At 41.2% G+C, this 19,064-nt stretch overlaps 3 protein-coding genes across 3 annotated transcripts; 2 read left to right on the top strand and 1 right to left on the bottom strand.

The window, feature by feature from the left end:
* Nucleotides 1–33: 33 nt before the first annotated feature.
* On the bottom strand, nucleotides 34–4,265 carry napsa (napsin A aspartic peptidase). Its single transcript, XM_031749522.2, has 9 exons — nucleotides 4,068–4,265; nucleotides 3,631–3,784; nucleotides 3,177–3,300; nucleotides 2,677–2,795; nucleotides 2,327–2,526; nucleotides 2,048–2,170; nucleotides 1,424–1,568; nucleotides 1,234–1,332; nucleotides 34–1,048 (listed from the first exon to the last, which is right to left on the bottom strand). Exons 1-9 carry the CDS (start codon nucleotides 4,133–4,135, stop codon nucleotides 887–889), a joined length of 1,194 nt encoding a protein of 397 aa, XP_031605382.1. The 5' UTR covers nucleotides 4,136–4,265; the 3' UTR covers nucleotides 34–886.
* A 113-nt stretch (nucleotides 4,266–4,378) lies between these two features.
* On the top strand, nucleotides 4,379–14,424 carry LOC116327834 (myopalladin-like). Its single transcript, XM_031749505.2, has 14 exons — nucleotides 4,379–4,580; nucleotides 5,880–6,046; nucleotides 7,262–7,354; nucleotides 8,348–8,488; nucleotides 8,589–8,732; nucleotides 9,655–9,759; nucleotides 9,964–10,053; nucleotides 10,788–10,835; nucleotides 11,312–11,422; nucleotides 11,629–11,742; nucleotides 12,636–12,752; nucleotides 13,031–13,070; nucleotides 13,259–13,313; nucleotides 13,432–14,424. The coding sequence occupies exons 3-14, from the start codon at nucleotides 7,289–7,291 to the stop codon at nucleotides 14,168–14,170; spliced, it is 1,770 nt and encodes a 589-aa protein (XP_031605365.2). The 5' UTR covers nucleotides 4,379–4,580; nucleotides 5,880–6,046; nucleotides 7,262–7,288; the 3' UTR covers nucleotides 14,171–14,424.
* Nucleotides 14,425–16,109: 1,685 nt separating this feature from the next.
* Nucleotides 16,110–18,971, top strand: atf4b (activating transcription factor 4b). The gene is made up of 3 exons (XM_031749496.2): nucleotides 16,110–16,287; nucleotides 16,989–17,447; nucleotides 17,570–18,971. Exons 2-3 carry the CDS (start codon nucleotides 17,093–17,095, stop codon nucleotides 18,565–18,567), a joined length of 1,353 nt encoding a protein of 450 aa, XP_031605356.1. The 5' UTR covers nucleotides 16,110–16,287; nucleotides 16,989–17,092; the 3' UTR covers nucleotides 18,568–18,971.
* Nucleotides 18,972–19,064: the final 93 nt, after the last annotated feature.

Below are 19,064 nucleotides of genomic sequence, written 5' to 3'. Positions count from 1 at the left end.
AACATGTCTCACAAAAAAGTGACAAAACATTTATTTATTCTAAAGTTTTATTTTGTCAAAAGTCAGTAATAAAATTTTAAAAATGCACGTTACAAAAATCCTCATACACTGTATGGGCAACAGTACTGGGCCCCACCTTAAAGCATGGTGCTGTAATAGGATGGCTACCATTGCAACAAGTCAGCCTGGGGAATTTCTTTCCTCCTAAATATTCTACAATCAGTTATAAGCGGTATTGCAGAGTGGAAGCGTTTAGATGCTACAGAAAACAAGCCACAAAGTGTCAAACCATATAAAATTATAGGACGGGGTCACTGACAGCATTGAAGTTGCCAATGCTCTCCTGGCTCCGTAACTGTAGAGGTCCAAACCTCTGCTGGCGTTAACATCAGCTCCAAAATCATATGTTGGGAGCTTCATGGCATGGATTTCCAGCCGCTTCTGTAGCAGTAATGTGTAGGTAGCCCAGTACATTTGTTCATATAAGTGTGCTTTTTGTGTACAAAAGGTGTCACACGCTTTAAATCACACAAATTTAAACCATCCAAAGACATTAAAAATCACAGCTTTGCATAGTATTCTATAAAATATGATATGTTAAAGCTAAAAAAATCAAAAGTATTTAAACAGACAAATGCAAGAAATGGGTTGTAGTAGTCCCTTTGTTCACATCACTCCTTTGTGGTAATTAATGTAGCATCCCTATCAAGCTCACTGCAAATCATTTGGTGATTCATGTAAATTTCATTTCTGCATGCAAATGTCAGATATCTCTGCAAATCAAATAAAGCGAGACTGTCGATGAAATTTTGCTTTGCGGGACTTTTAAAGGGAAATTACTGCTAAAAAGGAGAAGTGCAGTATATCTTACACAATGTTTAATTGTCTACTTGGCAGTGGCGAAGCCCACGCGATCAGCATCCCTGTCGAACACTGTGTAGTACTTCCCAATGAATACATCTCCCAGGATCCAGAGGGGTCCTGTAGGAGGCGGGATATCCATGGCCATAAAGCCTGACAGACAGATAGTCACACCCATCTGAGACTCCTGCAATAAAGGGGAAAGATTTTACTCCTTACCCTCAGCAATCATCATCTTTGACCTCACTACCACTAAAGGACATGTGACAACTGATGATTGTTTCTTACAGTTTTTGGGCAATAATAAGAAAAACGGTCATCAGATTTTATTATGACTTAAAAACACCACTTCTTATTGGTTTAAGTCAATACCTTCACGACATAATCCTCTCCGGTCAAGTTGAACGTCTTTCCTCCAATGTCGAAAGAGATAACGGGGAGAGTTGGAATCTTCGTACACTCGATCAAGGCCTGAAGGGGACAGAAAATGTATGTCAAAATTAAGAAATAATCAAGGTGGAAAAATGCAGTGGGTGGCTTGTAAATACACACTCATCTTTACCTCTCCCATGAGCAGGGGGATCGCTCCAATGGCTTTCTGCAGTGCCTTGACTTCCTCCTTAGGACCCGCAATTAGGGACGTCCCTGTGTCAACGATAGCCTGGCAACCGGCTTTGCAAAGAGTCAGCTGGTTGCCAACATCAACTCTGTGGGGACGGTAAGAAGGAACCAGCATGGTGGGACCAAGAAAGAAGAGGCATGAGCTTATGTTCGCTATCTGCTGTTCACCACACATTTAAACCCAACTTTCACCCGCCTACACATCCAACTGACAAATCTCACATATGTCACACTGCAACCTACGCACAGCTGCTGCCCCTCTGCAAGCTATGCTGCTACCCACCTGCACCCTTCTATTCCCTTTTATGCTGCTTTTGACTTAATGAATATCTTTTCGTTGATGCATTTAATGTGCTCAGATATATGTGGAAACATAGATTTCTGTAGGCAGGAATAATAACAATCTAACCTTATCTAATCTGAAATGACTTTTTCTTGCATGCACGCTCACTTTGACGTCACGGATTGTATCCATGACAACCAGAAAAGAGGGAACAGAAAGTCTGTCATGTGTCAAGTGGACTATTCAACTTTTAACAACAAAGCCACTCAGGTTCCTTCTCACCTGTTCATCCCGATCTGCCAGAAGGCCTTTCGTGTCACATTAACATAGTGCAGGTCTCCAGTGTAGTACTGCGGGTCGGTCCCTCCCAGCATCAGCTCCCCTCCTACTGCTGCGGTCGGGTCTCTGGTGGAAGGGAAAAGTAAAAAGAACCCATCGTGTTAGCAAAAAACACCAAACACATTTTCACAGCTGACTTCTCTACACAGTTTAAATAATACAGCAGTGTAAGGCTAAACTGTCAATTCAGGGGCCTGTCTGTCTGTCTTATCGCAAACCAACCTGCTAATGTAGAAAGAGAAAATGTTCTGGGGGAGTAGCTTGGCAGCCATGGCCGTGTCAAACACTGGCATGACATTATCTACAGATATTGAGGGGTAGCCCATCCCCAGCACCCCATCGAATCGCGCAAAGGCAAACGTAATCCCGGGCTGCTTCACCGCTTCTGCAAACTGCTGCCCAGGCACAGACAGACCTGCAACCTGCAATCCATGCCAAAGGAACAAGAGGGAATGGTCAATACACAATAAATGCTTCGAAGGAATGCCAGGAATGGTGTGATCACCAAAACTGAGAAATGCAGTCAAACAAAGAGCTTAGTGATAGAGTGAGTGAGTGTTTCTCAAACTCACAGTGACAGTGTCCCCGCTGATGAAGCCAGACAAGCTGCCCCTGCCATACTGGATGGAGAACTCTGTGCCATTCTTGGCATATGTGCTCGACTTCTTTGAGTTGTAGCGGTGATGAAACCCTGATAAGAGAAAACCATCAATCATACTTAAAATTCATGGATTTGTTGGACTTCATACTCCTGCATATTGGGGAGCTGACCAGGGAGCTGCTCCCAGGCCCCTGAGAGGCCCCTGCCATTATCCACCAGATATGCTGTCAAACCTAAATGAGGATGTGGGCCCAGTAAGTCAATAGCAGGCTATATTCTTCCTGCACTCTGTCTCTGACTGTTGAGCGCTATGCAATAACCACACAGTGTATTTTCATAAAACCTTGTGGAAAGGTGGTGCACAGGGCAGAGAAAGAACCCATCAACTTTGGCATTAAAGAAGTTACTAAAAGCTTTTGAATCCAAAGTCCTCTTTTCAAAAATAACAAAAAAATAAATATTCAAACTCACAGCAGGCAATATCCAACAAGGAGCAGTGAATGGAGGGGACCCACAGGTTGGAGGAGCCAGTGTCAAACAGCACAGTGAAGTTCTGTGGTGGGGTGCCAATACTTATAATCCCATAGTACTGAGACTGAGGAGACAAAACCGGGAAACAATGCAGTACCGACAAAGTTAAGCAGGATCGTGCAGGAGTTACTGCCAATATAACAGTTTGCCTTTCAGCTGTACTAGTTCTCAGCACAAAATGAATCTTAGCATTAATCTCAGACTTATTTTTCCATCCCCCAAATTATTTTAAATACAGGGCAAAGAAGAAAAGGGGGGAAAACATGTGTTATCACAGGTGCTTAAGTCTAATATTTACTTAATTTAAAATCTCTCTCTCACAGGTGTATTTACGCTCATGCATGAACTGTTAATTTGTAACTTTTAACTGAAGTGTCCTGCAGGTGACACATACATCCAAGAAGTTGGTCAGCCTTTCCACGGGCAGCTGTGGGGATGGAGCGCTGTCCGGTGATCCGGTGCTCTTCGCCAAAGCCCGCAGCTCATCCACGGACATCCCATTATCGCTCATCAGGCGGCGCAGGCTCCTTGTTTTATAAAGAGGAACTCTGCCATAAAAAAGCAAGATTCAATTAAAGGATACGCGCGCGAGTCACGCGCGCAAAGATGCAGCTTCCTGGTGCCGTCCACACGGAAACCCTTCTCCACCTCTCGAGTGGACAAAACTGGCAATAAATAATATTTCTAAGTACACCTACGACAGATGCTGCCACAGACAGAAAAGGACAACAGCACGCGAGCATTCATGAATCCTTATTTAAAGTCAGAGGAACGGACTGCAATAGTAGCACGCGCAAGTTACATCATTACTAGCAGATAAATGATATTTACCTCAGGATGGCGGTGCATTGTGCTAGCAGCAGCACCCCGGCCACACAAAGTATCTGCAGTCGACTCATTTCTGACCTCCAGAGTAAAAGTCCGCTTAATTACCGAGGCTAACGGACACAGAAATGCGGAACCGTCTACTTCAACTGACGCACTAAAGCTGAGTGAAAGTACTTCGATAACATCCGCTCTCACTCGGCTTTGTCCGCTCTGCGGCTCCGCGGTTGGAGGACAATAATGAAAAGGAAGCTGTTATTGGTTGAAGAGTGTGGCTGTCACTCAGAGCTACAAACAGGCGCACTAGCTGTGTGACGGGTCACGAGTTCTACTCTGCTCACTGCGCATTGCACAGATGTGTTAAAATAATGGAAAACGTCCCACGTTTGTTACTGACTGCTGGTGAAAGGCTGCTTTTGATGAGGCTCCTCACACACAGACCTGACTAAATAGAGTTAGAGAGATGTGTGTGTCAATAGAGTTTCAAAAACATTGGCTCCTGCTGCAGTAGCATCTTTGGTAAGAGCACTGGTGTTTGTAAGATAGCTGGTTTTTGCAAATGCTTGAGATGACGAGTAGTATTCAGCCTGTGGTTTTTGATAAAATACGGAAGTAACCAAGCCACGAGGACTCAATTTTTTTTCTTCTGCTGCTTTTAGAAAGTAATTCCACTCTGTCCAAATGACTGACCGCTGCTTTTAGAAGCTCACCATGATCTAAACCCAAATCATAAAGTCCAAAAGGTGGATTATTTAAGTGCTCAGATAGAGTAGGAAAGTGCTATATAAGATTATTTGGCTATAAATGGAATATGCTACAAAAAAACCCTGATTTCACTGGAACATTTTAAAAGCTGTATATATATGTACATGAAGAGTTTTTTGGGTTTATTATTATGTTTGATTGATTTTTAATTTTTGACTCTTTGGAGAGTACAGTGTCCAGGCTCAGATTTTGTGTCTTAAAAACCTGAATTCAGTTTGTTATTAGCCTAATAAATAACAATAAATACATATTTTCTCTTTCTTAATGGCAGGTGGTCTAATAAATGTGTTAATCATTGTACACTGACGTCAGGTGAACTAGAAATGATGAGTGATGAGAGTGAGCTGAAAATCTAATCTACCTGTTGTCAAGTGCTTGTTGGTTGCACTATTAATTGATACAACATCTTAAAAATATAATAATAATAAAAAGTAGTTGTATGTAACATTATAGAAATTCAGCTTCAGAGATGGGTTTTGTTACATTCATATACAGCCTGGGTTGCTGTTTTGCTGTTCAAACTTTGTGCAATATCAGAAAACATGTGACAACCACTGTGTTTGTAAAGGTTTTGTACAACCATGACAGCGGCATTGATCTCCTAATCCTTTGCAACTATTGCCAAATACAGTCATATCTTTCCAAAATTTGATTTAGAAATTACTTCCTCTCTCTCACTCACTCACATTTGAATCCAAGCCACAGACTGAAATCACAGATGAGTTCAAAGAAATTCAAACCCTTTCAGCAAACTGGCAGAAATCTGAGAGAAACCCACGATGAAGCATGAGAAGCAGTTGCTGTCAAAGCAGGTGCACACTTGGCCTGTTGAACAAGTTTTAGATAAAATCCCCTACACGGACAAGTGTCTTATCGACTGACAGGTATACAGACATGGAAAAAAACAAAAAAACAAAACGCTGACTCACACACACACACACACACACACACCCACACCCACAGTTTTGAAAGTTGTCTTTAGGTTACTGTGAGGTCAGCTCAGTAGCAAGTTGGAGTTGGCGGATTTCATAATCCAATTTTTCATCTGTCTAGAAACTGGATCCACCCACATATTTGTGTCTCCATCATGACGCTGGTGGGAGGAGCGGGCACTGTGGCGCGACAGGTGCTACCAGTACAGCATCCAGTGTGACACTGGAGTCATGAAGGAACATTCAAGGAATAGCAGATAAAGTTATCTTCTAAACAGGAGCACGGTGGTAAGAATAGCCTTTTCTTGTGTTTATTTATTTTATTTTTATAGAATTAAAAGAATATTATATATAGAACATTAATATTATAGAATATTAAAAAGCCTAAAGCTACATAATGTTACAAAGAAAATGTCACCATCACCAAGAGTTTAAGCATGAGTTGAAGAGTTGTCACCTATATGCTGTAGCTTATACAGTTAAATACTCAGTTTAGGGTAAGATATAGTAGATATAGTAAAACATAATTGAATCCCATGTTCATTCAAAGAAGATTTCAAGCATTTTTTAACCAGACTGCAGCTGTGTTTACAGGTCATGCACGCTTCCCGTAAAAGCTTCTGTTAGGAAAGACACATTAGTTTATATCAGCGATGCAAGTCACACATAAGCTAATTTGTCAATGCATTCTAGGCATGTATTGTTTTGTCCTTGCATGAGTCTGTTCATTTAACTGCCTAACCCAACTTTTCCACTAAACCCATGAGAAGACAAAACAAGTATTTATAGTCTAGCTGAGGAAGTCAGTATAAAAGTATAAAATAATTGCAGGAAAGCCACGGTTTGCTGCAACTTGTCTGTCAAGATGGCCAGTTGCAAGTAGAGATTGCACTGGACTGGACTTGAATATAGCTTTGCCTGAAACAGAGCTAATAAAGTCAGAAAATCAACTAAAATAATGTCTAATGCCATTATTAATGGCAATGTCAGGTGTGGCAGAACATCAGGTCCTTAAAAATATCACATAACATACTCGTTAATCTCTAATCTTGACACCTGTCTTTAAGATCCTCGCTAAATCTAGAATGAAGGCCTTCACTGGTTCACTACTGTTCTTATAAGTTGTGTTTTTCGGAGATATCAACTAAACAATAATCCTGGAGAAGGACATAAGTGCATAAATGGCCCATGATAGCTGCCAAAATCCATAGACAGCCACATGTGCACATGTTTAGTCTAATATGTTGTAGAGGTGGAGCTGGAGAAAAGAAGGTATTAAGTTAGGTCTCTGAAAGATCGTCAGGAGATAAAATGTTATAGAAACTGAACTTTAAAAAAAAAAAAGATTAAAAAAAAATCCCTTCCTAGCAGTTCCCGGTTAACAGAAGAAATGTAATTATGAGTTGTGTTTTCCTGACATATCAACTAAACAAAAAGGCATTCTGTTTTCATTACAAAAAAGAATGAGTTTTTTTCATTTCTCTCACACTTTAAACCCCAAAGTCATCCAGTCCCTGAAGGACTAATGACATGATGCAGTCAGCCAGCTCAGATGAAATCCAGCAGCCCATCTACGAAGACCCGGACGCTTTACTGGTAAAAACTGATTCACATTAACCACCTGAGTCCATGAATTGCTGAGTCTTTATTTTTTGGGTGTTCCCACTTCTAATTTAAACATTTTATTTATTCTCTAGAAGAATTCTGTACATTTATAGCAGTATAAAAACTGGGATTTTAGGCCTTGTATGTGAATAAACGAATCTTTCAGCTTTCCTTTAATTAAACTCAATATTATTGTAATTAAACTGTTGCTTGTACAGAATGCAATGATTTGCAAATCCTGAGAACCCATATTTTATTTACAAGAGAGCATAGAAATCATTTCAAATCTTTAAGGTGAGCTGTCGTACTATTTTGTGTTTGATGATAGCAAACTATCATGCTGCTGTCTTCTCTGAGGCAAAGTGGAAAACTGTTTTGTGGTCAGACGAATAGAAATTCGTAATTCTTTATGGATAACGTGGATGCCGTGTTCCCCAGACTAAAGAGGAGCAGAACCATCCGCCTTGTTATCAGCACTCAGTTCAACAGTCTGCATTTCTAATGGGTTGCATTAGTGCCTATGACATTGGCAGTCTGCACATTTAGAAGGCCAGCATCGATGCTGAAATGGATGCACAGGTTTTAGAGCAACATATGCTCCCATCCAGAGTTTCCATGACATTTCAGCAGATAATGCTGAGCCACACACTGCATCTAATACTGCACCATGACTTAGTAGTAGAAGAGTCCTGGTTCTGAACTTGCCTGCCTGCAGTCAGACAATGTTTCGTTCCCAAAAGTCTAGCAGACGTTTATGAAGAAGAGGAGCTGCTAAAAACATGGCGCAATTTTTTTCTTAAAAATGGTATATTTCTCAGTTTAAATGGTTTTAAACCGTTTGAAAACAATGTGACTTTATGAGATTTCTCAATCATTGCATTCTGCTTTTATTTGCACTTTACACAGCGTCCCTACTTGTTTGGCACTGGGGTAGCAGATAACAGTTTCTGCCCTGAAATGCTAATTGCCTGCTATTTTTGACAGCCTGATGACACACATGAAGCTCAACCAGAAATTAAAGTCAAGCCTGCACCAGCACCCAGGTTGAAATTATATCAACAAACCAGTAGCACCAGTAACAAAGCTGAGTCCTCCAATGCGGCTGGAAGCATAGCAACTACAGCAGTAAGTTGAGCTTTTTTGTCACTTAATCACATATTGGCTCATAAAGATAGCAGATACTAATAAGTATGTATTGATTCATTTCCTCTCTTTTTGTGACCAGACTTCCAGTGAATCCCCTGCGGGCTATAAGAGGCCTCAGCCTGCTCGTCCTGCTCCCAAACCACCAACCGATACTAAAAAGCATGCTGAAAAAGCACCAATCGAAGAAAGTGGTCAAACTTCAAATGCTCATTCACCCGTGATGGTAGAAAAGTAATTTTATCTTTAGAAAGAGTACTTGGGGAACTATGCTTCCTTGTGGGTTTTGTGACAAGGAAGCTAATGCCTTTTTATGGTTGTTAGACAAGCCTCGTGAACATAAGACAAAAACACACAAACTAAATGTCAGAGTTGTGTTGACGTCACCCACAACAGAGTATTATATAACAGCTAAAACCACAGACCATATAGAAAAATAAGTATAGCCATTGTGACATCAATCACTAGTTTTATTTGACTCCAGCTGGGGCCAGAATTGATCAAGATAGATATCATGCAGTGCTGGTAAAGACTTAAAAATGTAACTGAGACCAAAAACTCAGCTGGAAGGTGTTTAATGAGGTCACTGAACAAGCAAGCATCTATTTCTGTACATTTTCACATCTTTTTGGAACCACATTAGTCACCACATGCAGGCTCCTAGAAAGACTGAAAATTTAAGATACCATGTGTTGTATTCACTTTTCAAACTCAAGGCTAAGCCTAACTTTTACGTTCATTCTGTGCTAGTTACAAGAATCCAGAAAGTCACAGGAACACATCAGGCCAAATCTTTGTTCCATTTAGTCCTTTCCTAGCTATCCCTTTGTGAATTTGGTCATGTCTTTGGAAATTTATCCTGTTCAAAGGTCCACTTCTTCTTCAGTATGTCTCTGATATGATCCATAGCTGACTCAACGACTGGAAGCTTAATTTTTTAACTTGAAAGTTTTTCTTCCCTCTAGCGATGGCTTTTCCCCAGGATTCCCACATAATCACTTTCTATTTGTAGATGTATCCTGTGATGAAATTTGGAGTTTGTGGAGAGTGTATCTTTTTAATTCAAATGATCTGACTGACTTTGATATGCCTGCTAATTTAATGTTAAATGCTACATGTATAATTATCACTTTATTTCTCTGCCACAGACTCCAGATCTACACATTGAACAGGCTCCTCCTCCCCCTCCTCGGCCTCATCGTTTTTCAGCTTCCCACAGCAGTTATGGTTCATCAGCGAGTCAAAGATACGAGGTAAGGGCTCCATCCTCATCAATATATTTCCCTCAGGTCATAAACGTAGAGTCAGACTTCTCTTCGACATCTGAATGTGAAATATAGTATTTTTTAAGCTGGAGTTAAATTATTATTGGAACAAAAACACATACATGGAACCTGAATCTTTGTTGAATCAAATAGTATTATGCATTTTTGTTTTCTTTTTTCTTTTTTTTTTAGAACACATCAGATCATCAATCCAGGTCTTCCTCTGCAGGCTCCACTAATCTAACTCCTGTTTTGCCAGCTCTTTCTCAAGAATCACCGAGCGTAAGTAGGCAAACTAAGCTGCAAACTTAAAGTGATGCACTAAAGACGAAGCTTCTTCTCTGAGCTGATTTCACACACACGCTAAAGCTATACAAGCAAACATAGTGTTTTCACCGGTTAATAGATCTGTTCTTCATCTCCCTCCTGCTCCCCCATGCAAGTCTACGGCAGCCCATTAAATGTATGGGAACATTTTTGAAATTTGGCACAACAGCTGGCGACCGTCCCCTGATTAATTTCTCCAAGTTTCGTGTCTGTATCCTGAGCTTCCAGCCAAAGCTGGTCAAAGCTGGACCTGTATTTATGCACATGCCTTTTGAAGCAAATAAGTTTCAGTTTGACTAAATTCGAATGAATTAGGTGGCGACACCCTCACACAGGAAATGAGATTATATTTCAGCAACTGTTTACATCTCTCGCCACAAACCTTTGTTTCTTGATCACTGGCTACAGTTGCCACGTCAACTTTGACCTGCTAAACTGCCTGGCTATTCACTGTTGCTTGCAACTATAGTCGAGATAATATTTTACCAGAGTTTTAGTAATACTGTGGTAATGTCGGTCCAACCCAGCAGTAAACAGCAGGAATACTAAGCTCTATAAAATCTTGGACTACACTGAGATTTTTGTTCATACTCAAGCACATCACGCAACCACAACTTGAGAGGAAGTAGGTCGTTGATTCTCAGACCACAAACCAGACTAACAAACTTTTCTTTTCATCTCATCTCCAGGAATCCCCCAGCAACACGATCTCGGGGAGAAACTCTTCGCCTTCACGGGTATGAGAGTTGGTACTTGGATGCATGCCATCACAGAGATTAACAGTGCAGAAAAGCATGCGCTCGTCATGATGAGATGGAATGACAGATATTCAACACTTCACACTACACTTATATTACGTGTCGAGCACTGACAAGCTCACTTTATCAAGGTCAACCCATGAATTTTTTTTGAAGAAGTGTCTGTACATAAATGCAACAAAGGGATTTTTTGGATTATTTTTAAACATTAATATTATTAATCAAATATTTCTTATCTGTAAAAAACCTAATATGCCACTGGTTTCAGAAATGACTTCCTGATCCAACCTGTTCCATTTATTCCTTTTGAAAAATGCTTTTTTATTTCCATTAGTTCTGTTTTTATCCCCTTTTCTGGATTTGGTTTTGTCTTTGGAGGATTATGCTGTTGAAAGATCTGCTTCTGGCTAAATGCTAAATAAATGTATAATTTGCACTTTATTTTTCTGCCACAGCCTCCAGATCGGCATATTAAACAGCCTCCTCCTCCCCCTCCTCGGCCTCATCGTTTTTCAAGTCCCCCCCAATATTATGAAACACAGTCTTCAGCGAGTCAGAAATACAAGGTAAGTGCTCCATGCTCAACAAAATATTTCCCTCAGGTCATAAGTGTAAAGACAGACTTCTCTGAGACATCTGAATGTGAATTGTAATATTTTCTAAGCTGGAGCTAAATCAGTATTACAATGAGAGGACATACGTAGGACCCGACTCTCTCTAGTTAAAATAGTATTATATGAAATATTTGTCTTTTTTTTTTGTGTGTGACTAGAACAAGCCAGAATGTCAGTCCCCACCTTCCTCTGCTGGCTCCACGCGTCTAACTCCTGTCTCACAGGCTCCTCAAGAATCACTGAACGTCACTGGAAACAACTACAGTACACGGGTAAACTGCAAATTAAAAGTCATGCAATATGGATACAGACTTCTCTCTGGTTTCACAAACTAATGCTACACAGTGTTTATATGTTTTTACATTATCTCCCTCCTGCTCTACCATGCAGCTCCATAGCAGCTCCAATATTTTTTTGTGAGTTAAAATATCTGAAATTTGGCACAACAGCTGGTGACAGTTCACTGATTAACTTTTCCAAGTTTCAAGCCTGTACGTTGAGCTACCAGCTGATCACTTTTAAAAAATATCTCTGTCTTTCAGAGTTACATCACGCTAGAAAGTTTTTTATTGAATTTCATAAGCCACAAATTCTTTTTCAAGCATTTACATTAAAGGCAACTGGCCTCTTTGAAGAAGTGGGTTTTCTTTCATGATCTGCAGTGTTGAAAGGCCTGCCAGTCCTGAACAGCAAGTCATTTTAAAACTAAGGCACATGTAAGTGATTTTATGTCTAGTGGTATATATAAGATCTTCTTAAAAATGGCGTTGTGTAAGTGGACGAATAATGAAAGGTTTCTCCCACTCTACGTGAACAGAATCAACTGTTTTGGGACTACACAGACTTATCTTCGACATCTAATTTGTGACATAACATCGTTGACATGAAAGTATAAACACTGACATAAGAGGAAAAGTCAGTTGGATTGGATTTCTCCTCCGGGTACCATGTCTGTGGCTAGCAATAACACAACTGTGAGAGCAAAGTGGCTTTCACGGCTGGAAAATTTCCACAGCAGAGTCACCTGTGAAACTCATGGGAATAATAATGATCCTAAAGTTGGTTATAACAATTTCCAGCTATGGAAATGCCTTATTTTATTTACCTGAACTTGAATGATCCTGTTATAGGAAAGCTGACAACCAAAATATTATGTCCATTACAGAACAGACCACCACAGCTTCCAGTGAACCCACCATCATCGCATTCAGTGTCTGGAGGATCAGTGCACTCTGAGACACCTCAGTACCTCGAGATCCTTCAGGATGATTCAGATGAGACGGTGAGAGAGACAGTGCACTCTGCAGTTATACGACACACACACTTCATAATATACACATGGATTAAAAGTTGTCTTTTGGTTACTGTTACGGTAAAAAGGACATGGATGTAAGTCAGTTCATTGTTTTTACAAATGACACTGGCAAGTTGGTGTTTGCAGACAAATGCATGACAAAGATCAGGGCTTTCTTGTAAAGTCTACTTGATCTTTTATCTAACAATGTGATCTTTCCCTCCTCAGCGAGTGATTTTCATATAAAAATGATCTGTTTTCCTCAGGACCTCAACGGGCTATTGACCTGGTTTAACAGAATGATAAGTAAGGAAAAAATTGTTTCATAATTGCCTTGAAAAAAATGGATTTTTATTCTTTCTTTCATTCCAAGAAGTAGTAATTAATGTAAAAAAACATGAAGAAGATTTGTGAAAAATGATGCTTGGTAACACAGAGTATTATTATATTGTTATGTCCAGTTTATCATATTCATTTCTGTGCAATCATTTCAGCGTCCTCTGATTCGACTTTGTCACTTTATGGTGTCAGCAAAGAGGATGAAATGAGGTAACCAAAAACATGAAAATCTGCATAAGCGTGATGACGGAAGTCAGTGAGATAAGCAGTTGTGTACCTAATTTCATGAGCTACAACGTTTTGTCTCTTCTGTCACTGTTCTTTGCAGCTCAATCAGTCAGAGATCCATGAATGTTGCAAAGGCTTGGCGTCTCTACAACCTTCTAATGAGTAAACGAAAAGAAGACCTGCAGAAGATCATCACAGATTTCAAATCCATCTGTGAGAAGCTGAGCAAGATCAAGAAGAACAACAAAAACATGGGTATTGCCGGAGGGACCACGGCTTCTGTGGGAGGGGTAGCTGCAGTGGTGGGGATCGTCCTAGCTCCGGTGACCATGGGTGCCTCGCTGATTGCGACGGCTGTCGGCGCTGGCATGATTGCATCTGCTGGAGGTATGGGCGCTCACGCCGCTATAGTCAGCAAGAAGACGGTGACGAGGACGGCAGTTGAGAAACTGGTAAATGACTACATGGAAGGCGTCGCTGATCTGGAACGCTGTCTAGATTATATTATCTTCACAGTGATGGAGCTGCGAAGGCACGGCATTGCTAGGTTAGAGAGTGCAGGCGCTCATCTGGATGCAGTGAGGATGGCATACATATTATGTAATGGCAACAGCAAAACAGACATTCATTTGGGGAGAGCTGCACAACCAGGTGGGATGTCATCTGAGAAATTACTTCAAGCTTTTACCAAGGAAATGGATCTTTATTTTACAGAAAAGAATGGTCAGAAGCTGAAGAAGTCAAATAAGAGCATTTTTTCGGGTAAAGTTTGCCTGCTGGCTGACGGTCTACAGGAAGGACTCGATTATCTGATTGACATGTGGAAAAAGTTATCTTGAATCAAAGAACACTGTGTTTGTCCGTTCGTGTGTGTGTGTGTGTGTGTGTGTGTGTGTGTGTGTGTGACAGAGATGTGAAGTGTGTTTGACTTGACATCTTTTTGATTGATTGATTGAAGTTCCTGTACATTTATGTCACTGTATAACTGTAAAAGCTCATGTTGGAGTCACTACTGAAGTCCTGATAACAATTATGATTAAATTATAATAATTAACAAAAGTTAATTTTGTATGCATTTAAACGTGTGGTACCAATAAACAGTACTGTATGATATGCAAAGTTGAGTATCGGTAATTACTTTTTATTTTTTAGGACACGAGTCAGTGACAGTGGCTGGAGTGCAGAATACAAACAATGGCAGAAATCATAAGGATATGCTGCAGAAGGACATCACACTCCTTACTTTAGCTTTAGCTTCACAACATACACCTTGTTTTCTTCTCCTCGATACACCTGTGTCATGGTATAACTGGAAAAAAATGACTGTTTGACTCATTAAGCGCAGCACTCCCTCAGAATTCGGATAACCTCAAGGAACTTTTGGTTATTCAAAGAACCTTGTTCACTTTGGGGTTTTCTTAAAGAACCTTTAATAGCTCAATTTAGGAAAAATAAAAAGGTTACTGGAGGAACCTCTATTAATGCTCGAGGGGCTCCTGCAGAACCCTTATTAAAATGTTTCCATCAAGATCCTTTTATAAAGTTCAGTGTAGGACTAACTGATGCTGAACAGGCTGATAGTTGTATAGTTGTAATCATTCAAAATGTAACAATTTCAAAAATCTCAATATGTTCATAATAAAGATCATATGTACATTATAGTGCCAAAAGCATTCAATCATCCATTGGGTCACTGAATTCAGGTCACTTTCATTTTCACAGGTGTATAAAATCAAGCACCCAGGCATGCAGACTGTTTCTTCAAACATTTGTTATGTTTGCAAATGTAATTATGGTGTTGGGTCGTTTTTCAGGAGTTCGGGTTCTTAGTTCCAGTGAAAGGAACACTTAATGTTTCAGCATACCAAGAGATTTTTGACAATTTCATGCTCCGAACTTTGTGGGAACAGTTTGGGGATGGTCCTTTCCATGACTGCGCACCAGTGTACAAAGCAAGGTCCATAGAGACACGGATGAGCAAGTCTTTGTGGGAGGGCTAGAGCCTATCCCAGCTGCCATAGGATAAGAGGTAGGGTACATCCTGCACAGGTCATCAGTCTGTCACAAGGGTGATATCACATGGAACCCTACAGATTAAGAATGGGAAGTCACTCACGTTCATATACATGCGAAGGCAGATGAGTAAATACTTTTGGCAATATAGAGTACCTTTTATGCTGACATAATACATAACAGCTCACTAGCTTAGGTGGCACACTTAGTTGAATGTTATGAGAAAAAAAGCCTTGTCATTAACACCAGTGAGACCAGATAATTGATCATAAATGTCCCACCATGACCTACACCGTGTGGTGAACACTGTGTGGCATGTAATCATAAGCATAATAATGTATTTATTTATTTGTTTTGTGTTTTTTGTTACTATTTATTCTTTTTTGATGGGTATAGTAGGGATGCCAGTGGCACTTGTATAACAACAGCACAGTTCATCCTTTTCAATTCTGTTAAAAAATGAACCACCCAAAAGTAGTTCTTTGAAGAAAACTTCCTACAGGGCTGTTAGAGGAACCTTTATAATAAAGCTATTGCTAAATGTTATTACAACAATTAGTCAGTTAATCACTATGTATACAGATAAATGGCAGTTACGCTTATATATATTTAAAGATGTGGTATTAATGAATACTGCGTCACTTTCAGAAGTTTATTTTCAGTGACTACTTTTTCAGACAGCCACCAGACAGTGGGTGCGACGCGGATTGATAATGTGGGCACGGCGGATGGATACTGCCACTCCTTGCATCAGCTCTATATCGCGAAGTGCTCACAACCATCGCCATTTTCCCTCCTGCGGAACAGACAACGAGCAGACATTGTTGGACACCGCGCTATTTGCCGAAATGGCAGTGTGAAATTGTGCCGCGACCCAGCAGCAGCCAACAAAACAGTGCATCCAGCCAGTGCACTGAGTCACTTCTAATTCAGCAAAAATGTCGTAAGTATTATTTTTAACATACCAGCTGTCGGGGACAGCCGTGTGGCCTGGGAGCCGGTCTGACGAGTCTGCTGTTATATTTTGAATATATAGAAAGTGTGAATATATATACACCATACGGTCATTTAATAGAAAATTAAACACCTTTATTTGAAGCCATATTAAATCAAATGACGACAAAACTGAAGTGACGCAACACGTGTTACTGTCACGATTTGTAACATTTGACGCAGTTGTCGCAAATAAGCTCGTAACATTGTATCGGTGAAAACTCTAAACCCTCTCTCATCGTCACACTGTGATTAATCAAACTTGTGTTCTCTTGTCGAACTCCGAGCGCCAACGTGGCACTCAGAAAATGGTTCGTTTCCTCTTTCGGTCAAAATGGCGGCTCTCTGTAAGCGGACTGAGAACAAAAGTGTAGCTGTTTTGTTTTTTTTGTGGGGAGGGAGACGGACTCTTTGACCTCACTTGCTAGCAGACTTACGTCAGAGTCATAAGACTGGGAGCTGGGCGGAAACACGTGATGTAGATCACTGGTATTGCAGTCTTGGGGGCAGTGTTGGTAAAAATTCAAAGAATTTGACTCAGGATGATTTTGTTTATACTTTGAACATACTTTTTTGTAATAAATGTGAAAGGGGGGGATCTAAAATGGTGTTCAGGCATTCAAAAACATTTGTTCATCTTTCTGTCTTCAGGTCCTACGTGGAAACCCTCAGCACTGCTGCATTCGACAGCATAATAGAGTTCGAAGCTACCCTTGCATTGTCACGCTCCCCATTTGTGACCAACAACAGCCACTATGACCATGATGATGACCAGCTCACAGTTTGGCCAGGAAGACATGGAGGCCCTTCTCTGGGGGCCTTCCTCTCCCATGGCTGACGCCATGGACTCGCTGTTTTTCCGCCCTGACAAAGAACAACAGAAAGGAGGAGGAAGCTTGGAGGGAGATGCTGAACCTGCTTCCCCCCTCACCTCCTCATCGCTGTCGTCTTCCTCTTCTCCTCCACCTTTCTACTCTCCTCCTCCCTCTCCGCCGGCCCTCCTCCTCCATGGGGACAAAGTCGGGATTGAGTCTGATCTGCTCTCCTTCCCTTTATTGGGCCACCCTGGTCAGCTGAGATGTAGCCAGGCGCTCTCAGGTGACGGCAAAGGTAACGACTAACTGTTGAGCACAAATATCTAGTAACACCTAAAAGTTCAGACACCTGATGTAGGAGTGTAAATAAGTATAAAGTAATAGCCCGTTCATGTTTTGCTTGATCTGCCTCCACAGAGGATGTGCTCAGTGACTTGGACTGGATGGCTGAGAAGGTGGATCTTAGTGACCTTGACCTGGACTCACTGATTGGCTCCTGCAGTCCTGCTGTAGAGTCTCACAGCTCTCCAGAAGACCTCCTGGCCTCCTTTGATTGCCCCATGGAGCTCGACTCCCTCCCCCTGCCAGCTCTCTCAACTCCTGTGCTCATGAATCCTCCCTCTGCTTCTCTCTCAAGTATACCGGCCCCTTCATCTTCCACTGTCTGTTCAGATACTGCTGTCATCACTGTGGATGATCCTGAATCCTGCATCGATGGGCAGGAGGTTCCTTCTTCTCCACTCTGTATCCCAGAGCCTCAAGAGGAGCTCGAAATCAAATCAGAGCCTACTTCCCCAGACCCTGAATCCCCTGTAGTAGAGTCTCCCTCCTCCCCAACCTTTACCCTGGACCTTGGCAGTGAAGTGGATGTGTCAGAGAGTGAGGTAAAGCCAGTGGTAGCCACTGTGGTCCCTCAGGTCCCAAAGCTTGTACTCTCACTCTCACCAACTCGCATTGTCCTCGTGCTTGCCCCGAAAAAGGAAGTCGGGATCACCACGGCCACCACGTCAAAGGTCCTTTGTTGCTCCCCACCATCCTCCCCTCCAAAAACACCCTCCAGAAGCAGACCCTACCCGGAACCAAATTACAAAGCTAGTCCGCCCTCTCCTAGCACCACCAGTGTCAAGATCAAGTCCCCACGGGGTGCAGGTGGACCTGAACGTGCAGGTTTGAGGCTCCCAAGAGACAAAAAACAGAAGAAGATGGAGCAGAACAAAACAGCCGCCACACGCTACAGACAGAAGAAGAGAGCGGAGAAGGACTCCCTCGCTGAAGAGCACGTGCTGTTGGAGAGGAAGAACGTAGAGCTGACAGAGAAGGCCGAATCTATGGCCAGAGAGATCGAGTATCTCAAAGAACTGATGGAGGAAGTTCGAATGGCAAGGCTCAAGAAGGGTCTGAGTGCTGACCCCTAGTGGCAGGACCTAGCAGTGACTGATCATGTGTGATAGCAAGTGATGACTAGAAAGTGGGCTCAGTGGGTTTTATATTTTTGTTGAAAATGAATATCAGTATAGTTGAAGCTGCATCTGCACTGCATGACTAGGATGCACAAGAAAAGAAGTGTTTGTCAGATGGTCACCTTTTATGTAACCAACACTGGTATTAAATATTGAATACTCATGTAGAAGTAGAAGCAAGTAGTTGAAAATTAAGTAATCTTCTCCCAGTATAAACATATTTTATTGTATGTATTTGCATATATTTGGGCCTTGGTAACCTAGGAACTGACTTTTTAACCTTTCAACTTGTCTATATTATATCATAACCAGACTACATGTATTCTCTCAATAAAGAGTAATAAAGTGCTTAAATGAAATGTGGCAGTTTCTTTCTTTTTGCATAATGTTGACAAGAGAATGCTTTAACATAAACCAGATGTTGAGTAGGAACCGGTGTTGGTTTCTGAGAA

Source organism: Oreochromis aureus, linkage group 4 (assembly GCF_013358895.1).
Source record: "Oreochromis aureus strain Israel breed Guangdong linkage group 4, ZZ_aureus, whole genome shotgun sequence".
In the NCBI taxonomy this organism is placed as follows: domain Eukaryota; kingdom Metazoa; phylum Chordata; class Actinopteri; order Cichliformes; family Cichlidae; genus Oreochromis; species Oreochromis aureus.
The sequence above is the reverse complement of the archived record's forward strand: the minus strand, read 5'-3'. Positions and strand labels throughout refer to the sequence as shown.

What these genes read in the sequence shown, in the direction of transcription:
- napsa (XM_031749522.2), bottom strand. Translation starts at nt 4,135, where the DNA reads ATGAGTCGACTGCAGATACTTTGTGTGGCCGGGGTGCTGCTGCTAGCA. An exon ending in TCCCCCTGCTCATGGGAGAG is followed by an intron (nt 1,333 to 1,423) that starts GTAAAGATGAGT and finishes TGTCCCCTTCAG; the next exon opens with GCCTTGATCGAGTGTACGAA. An exon ending in GAGAGGATTATGTCGTGAAG is followed by an intron (nt 1,049 to 1,233) that starts GTATTGACTTAA and finishes CCTTTATTGCAG; the next exon opens with GAGTCTCAGATGGGTGTGAC.
- LOC116327834 (XM_031749505.2), top strand. Translation starts at nt 7,289, where the DNA reads ATGATGCAGTCAGCCAGCTCAGATGAAATCCAGCAGCCCATCTACGAA. An exon ending in ATGCTCATTCACCCGTGATG is followed by an intron (nt 8,733 to 9,654) that starts GTAGAAAAGTAA and finishes TCTCTGCCACAG; the next exon opens with ACTCCAGATCTACACATTGA. An exon ending in CAGCGAGTCAAAGATACGAG is followed by an intron (nt 9,760 to 9,963) that starts GTAAGGGCTCCA and finishes TTTTTTTTTTAG; the next exon opens with AACACATCAGATCATCAATC.
- atf4b (XM_031749496.2), top strand. Translation starts at nt 17,093, where the DNA reads ATGACCATGATGATGACCAGCTCACAGTTTGGCCAGGAAGACATGGAG. An exon ending in GCTCTCAGGTGACGGCAAAG is followed by an intron (nt 17,448 to 17,569) that starts GTAACGACTAAC and finishes CTGCCTCCACAG; the next exon opens with AGGATGTGCTCAGTGACTTG.